The sequence below is a fragment of the Brachyistius frenatus genome, unplaced genomic scaffold (assembly GCF_029030835.1).
Source record: "Brachyistius frenatus isolate BFR_SWC_R1_liver_20210118 unplaced genomic scaffold, ASM2903083v1 Contig_129, whole genome shotgun sequence".
Classification (NCBI taxonomy): domain Eukaryota; kingdom Metazoa; phylum Chordata; class Actinopteri; family Embiotocidae; genus Brachyistius; species Brachyistius frenatus.
The window spans coordinates 790,175-794,491 of NW_027210728.1; the positions used below are offsets into that span (position 1 = coordinate 790,175).

General features: G+C 44.1%; 1 protein-coding gene across 1 annotated transcript; it reads left to right on the plus strand.

Moving 5' to 3' along the window:
- Nucleotides 1-357: 357 nt before the first annotated feature.
- On the plus strand, nt 358-3,990 carry tmem231 (transmembrane protein 231). The gene is made up of 7 exons (XM_069714285.1): nt 358-736; nt 1,131-1,297; nt 1,419-1,547; nt 1,690-1,833; nt 2,101-2,182; nt 2,299-2,404; nt 2,916-3,990. The coding sequence occupies exons 1-7, from the start codon at nt 598-600 to the stop codon at nt 3,076-3,078; spliced, it is 930 nt and encodes a 309-aa protein (XP_069570386.1). The 5' UTR covers nt 358-597; the 3' UTR covers nt 3,079-3,990.
- The last annotated feature ends 327 nt before the right edge of the window (nt 3,991-4,317 follow it).

Consider the following 4,317-nt stretch of genomic DNA (forward strand, 5'->3'; position numbering starts at 1 on the left):
ATTATCTGAGATTAAACTGGAGAAGAAGGAAGCTCTTCCTTCTTTATCTGCCTTTTGATAATTCTTCATTGCATCTTTCCAGATCTCATAAAATACATGTAGGCCACAACAACAAAATTCACCCTAAATATTTGCAGAGAGAGAGAGAATACAATAAATATAAAATATTATACTCGTCTCTTTTAGTTTCGAGGTCTTCCTCCAGGCTGTTTCTAAATGATCTGTTCACCTAATTCAACACAGATTATCTGGTATCGCTCGACATGTTCGGATCGTTCCACGAATCCCAAGTGTTCCTGAACTTTCCGACGGCACTTGAACGCAGCGTCGCACCCGCAGTCATGGCAACCGGCAGACGCTAAAGCTAACACGGAAACACGGCGAGGCGCTCGATTAAAGCTGGCGCAAATAGCGCGCCGGGTTTTGCGCTAAAACACGCGATCGAAAAGGCGTTTTCACGTCGGGAGCGGTACCGACCGGCGCCGTTTAACGGGGGCGAGTCCGTTATTTGCTTTTGCATTTTCTTCGTGCGAGCGTTTAGTCGCGTCAGTCGACGGGGTTAGCATTCATGCTAGTTGAAACTTTAAACTAGCCGACATGGCTTTTTACGAAGTGTATTCCCACCCGGCTGTGATTCGGTACAAAACCAGCGTGTGCACGAAAGCCACTCTGTTCCTGGTTGTGGTTTTGTGCCTCACCTACATTCCGCCTCTGCTGGTTGCGTACAGGAGCCAAGGTACCAACCAACGAGCCTCCAAACCGTTGTCGTCCATTATATAAAAAAAAAAAAAAAAATACACAAGAACCTCCTTAAAAAGACTTTGAAAGTTGTATAAATGTTCTCGTTGTACAATTGTTTTGTACTAGATTGCCTTTTTGGCCTTTTAAGAGATGGAGTCGATTGTGTGTGTGTGTGTGTGCGCGTGCGTGTGCGTGTGTGTGTGTGCGCGTGCGTGTGTGCGTGTGTGTGTGTGTGTTGGAGCCTTTTTTGTGGATTCAGTCAGAAAACACTTATTGATTTTTATTTTTATTTTTTTAAGTAAAAAAAAACTGCCCAAAAAAAAAATCAACACACATAATACCAAATTATGATATTTGTGTTTTTGTTTTTGTTGTTGTTGTTTTTTTAGGTTTCTGGATAAAAAGAAGCACCTATGAGGAGCAGCCGGTCGTCAGGTTCCAGTACGAGACTCTGCTGCTGGCTGCGACCAGCGCTCAGGGAGACTACGTGGCCTGGAGCACCTTCCCCCATCTTAACAACATGCTGGGCTCCAACCTCCGGATCCCCGCTGTCTCTGTAAGAACAGATCGCGGCCGGATTATGAACTGGACCGAGTCCTGAGAGGTTCGCTCCGTATGACCTCTTATTTATTTATTTATTTATTTATTTTTTTCCTTCCTGTGAACACACTCGACAGGTGAGAGAAGAGGACCGGAACCGGGACGGGAAGTTGGACGTCCTGATCTTCCGGCTGCAGCTTCCTCTGAAACCTGACGAGCAGGTGTTCAGTGTCCAGCTGCTGCTCACCTTCGACTACCAGCTCTTTGTATGTATCTCGCCGTCTTTCTGCCTCTACGAAAGGAAGAACCGCGTGTTTTATCAGCCGGATTTCTGTTTAATAACCGGGCCGGCCGACAGCCGGTGTTTCAGCTACGGAAGAGCGTTCTTATGTCTCGGTGTTGTTCCAGCGGATGTCCACGGTGGTGATGCAGAGCCTCGCGTATGTGCAGCACTCGTCGTCCGTCCCCGGAGCGAAGCTGTTCGTCCACGGAGACCTGAGGCTGCAGCAGAGGACGCCGCTGCCCCACCGGGGACTCTACGACGTTTACAACGTGAGAAGACGCCGTCTCACTCTCTTACTGTCTCACCGTCTCAAGAGTCCCTCTCTTAATCCGTCCTCGTCATGAAACAACAGTTTACTGTCACTCCCTCATTTTTTTTTGCTTCGCATATTTGCTGAGGCTGAAACTTTGGCAAATATGTAATTGACAAATGTGCTCACAGTACAAATATTTTTGCTTCAAACTACCACATGCAGGAGATTTACATTTGTTACGGGCCTGCATTTCACTTTCTTAACTGTCCTTATCGATGCCAAGGTGTCCGTGGTGGACGGCTCCAGCCCCTTCGCAAGTTCATACGACCTCGACAACATAATCAGAAACTACCAGGACAGAAACTGTAAGTTGACAAACGCACTTATTTTGATTGCTTGCATTAATTACTGCCCTGTTTATTAGATTTAATGCATTGATGTCATTATTAATGCCAGTTTTCTCTCCGTTTTTGTGCCGCAGTGACCACCGTACTGTCCTGTCCCACGCCGGTCTGGACCGTGGGACGAGCCGCCGGTTCTTCCTTTGAGCTGAACGCTGAAATACGATACCCTCTGGAGGTCATTAGATATCCTTTCAAACCTACCGGGAAAAGGTTTGTGTGTGTTTCATCTTAAAATACGCAAAAATGATTTAGAAAAGACTCATTTAAAAAAAAGTTTTCCTCGGAAAAAGCATCATTACACACGTTCTTTTAGCATTTATGAGTATGTATATGCTACGTAGTCATTTGAGAAGTGGTTTATAACACAGTGTGAGGCAATTAAAAGCATCTGAAGTTTCTACACCAGCCTCCACGGCTTAGCGTCTCGCTGCTGCGTGAGAAGGACTTTTTTTAATCCTAAAATTGATCGTACTTTGCTGACTGTTCACTGGTAGAGTGTCCACCACACGAATGTTTTCCACAACTTGCAGTCATGTAGGTCAAAATGCTGTGTGGACACCCACGGCTTTTATTTTTTTGTTGTGCTTAATTGTCAATTCATTCGTAGGAGAAAGAAGTTGTTCTTTCAAAAGTTACGTCGTGTCACTTAAAAACACGCCGTCGTCGTTTTCCCGCCTTAACCGTCTCCCTCCACCTATCGTCCCGGTTTCTGGGAAACCATCAAATTCGCCTGGATCCAGTACGTCAGCGTCCTCCTCGTCTTCCTCTGGGTCTTTGAACGCATCCAGAGGTTTGTTTTCCAGAACCAGGTTCTGACGACGGTACCCGTCCCGGTGGGAAAACCTCACCTGTCGTGATGCAGCGGTGGAGCTCTGACCTCCGGGTGTTGATCATGTGCAGCCCGAACTCTTAAACCTTCCCGTCGCTACATGTTCAACTAAAGTCTCCATCCTGATGGGTTCAGACGGCGATCTATTAACCCGCTCGTCCGCCTTCAGCTGTACATTATATCATAAAACGGATATTTCCTTAAATGCGGACGCGCGGCGTTTCAAAGCAGCAGATGTCAGTCAACAACATCAGACACGCCCACTTCTGGTGCGGACAGGAAGTCAAAAGACAAAAGTAGACGTTGAAGAAGATAAACACTGAAGTCTACCAGCTGCCTGTTAGATGACGCTTAACCGTCACTACTGGCCACTTTGTTATCTCAAACGTCTGAACTTGTGGCGCCTTTAAAACTGAATTGTGCTCAACGGTTAAGGTGGTTTTCTTCGAATTCCACTTTCTATTTGTCACAAATGTCACGAGGAAAGCGGATTTTCCTCTTTAAGATTTTTTCTTTCTAGTTTTTTGTTTTTGATTTACAAGCAGTTGAGCAATAAACCTCCCAAGAACTTCTTGATTTTTTTTTTCCTCTTATAATTTGTCGTTTTCTTTATACAAGCATGCTGAAAAGCACGTTCAGGTTTTTTTTACGCAGGTCCTCCTTTAGTGGACCTGCAGCAGTTCTTACTCTGAAAAATGCATCTTTAGTTGTTGTTTTTTTAATGCTGTTTTCTAGCAACAGGAATGTATAAAAAAAAAATACCAGTAAACTTTCTATATTTTTACAATTTTTGTGTTTATTAAAGTTTGTCGCAGGAATTAAAGAAATTCACATTTGCATTGTACATAGCTTCAGGGTTTTGTTTAATAAATCATTTGTACATTTTAACAATATGTATGCTTTTTAATCGAAATCAAGCGGCAACCAACAGTGACGTCACCCGTTGGTTTATGAACGGTCGTTATGAAGCCTCGAGTTCGGATATTCGTCGGCGCCATTTTGCTAGTTTGTACCCGGTGGTGACCTCATTCGTAACATTATTTTTAGATCGACCGCCAGAAAACTGATAAAAAGGAGCGAATTTATCTAACAACAACAAAATATCTTGTTGAAAAATGTTATGGACTTTGTATTTCATGAGAGAAGTTGAATGGGAGTCTATGGAGCCTCTAGTGGCCCTCGGTGGTATTACAGTTTAAGGGTCTTCCACATCGGCCTCATTTTTTCAGACCCAGAATAAATTTTATGTTGATTTAAAAAAACAAAA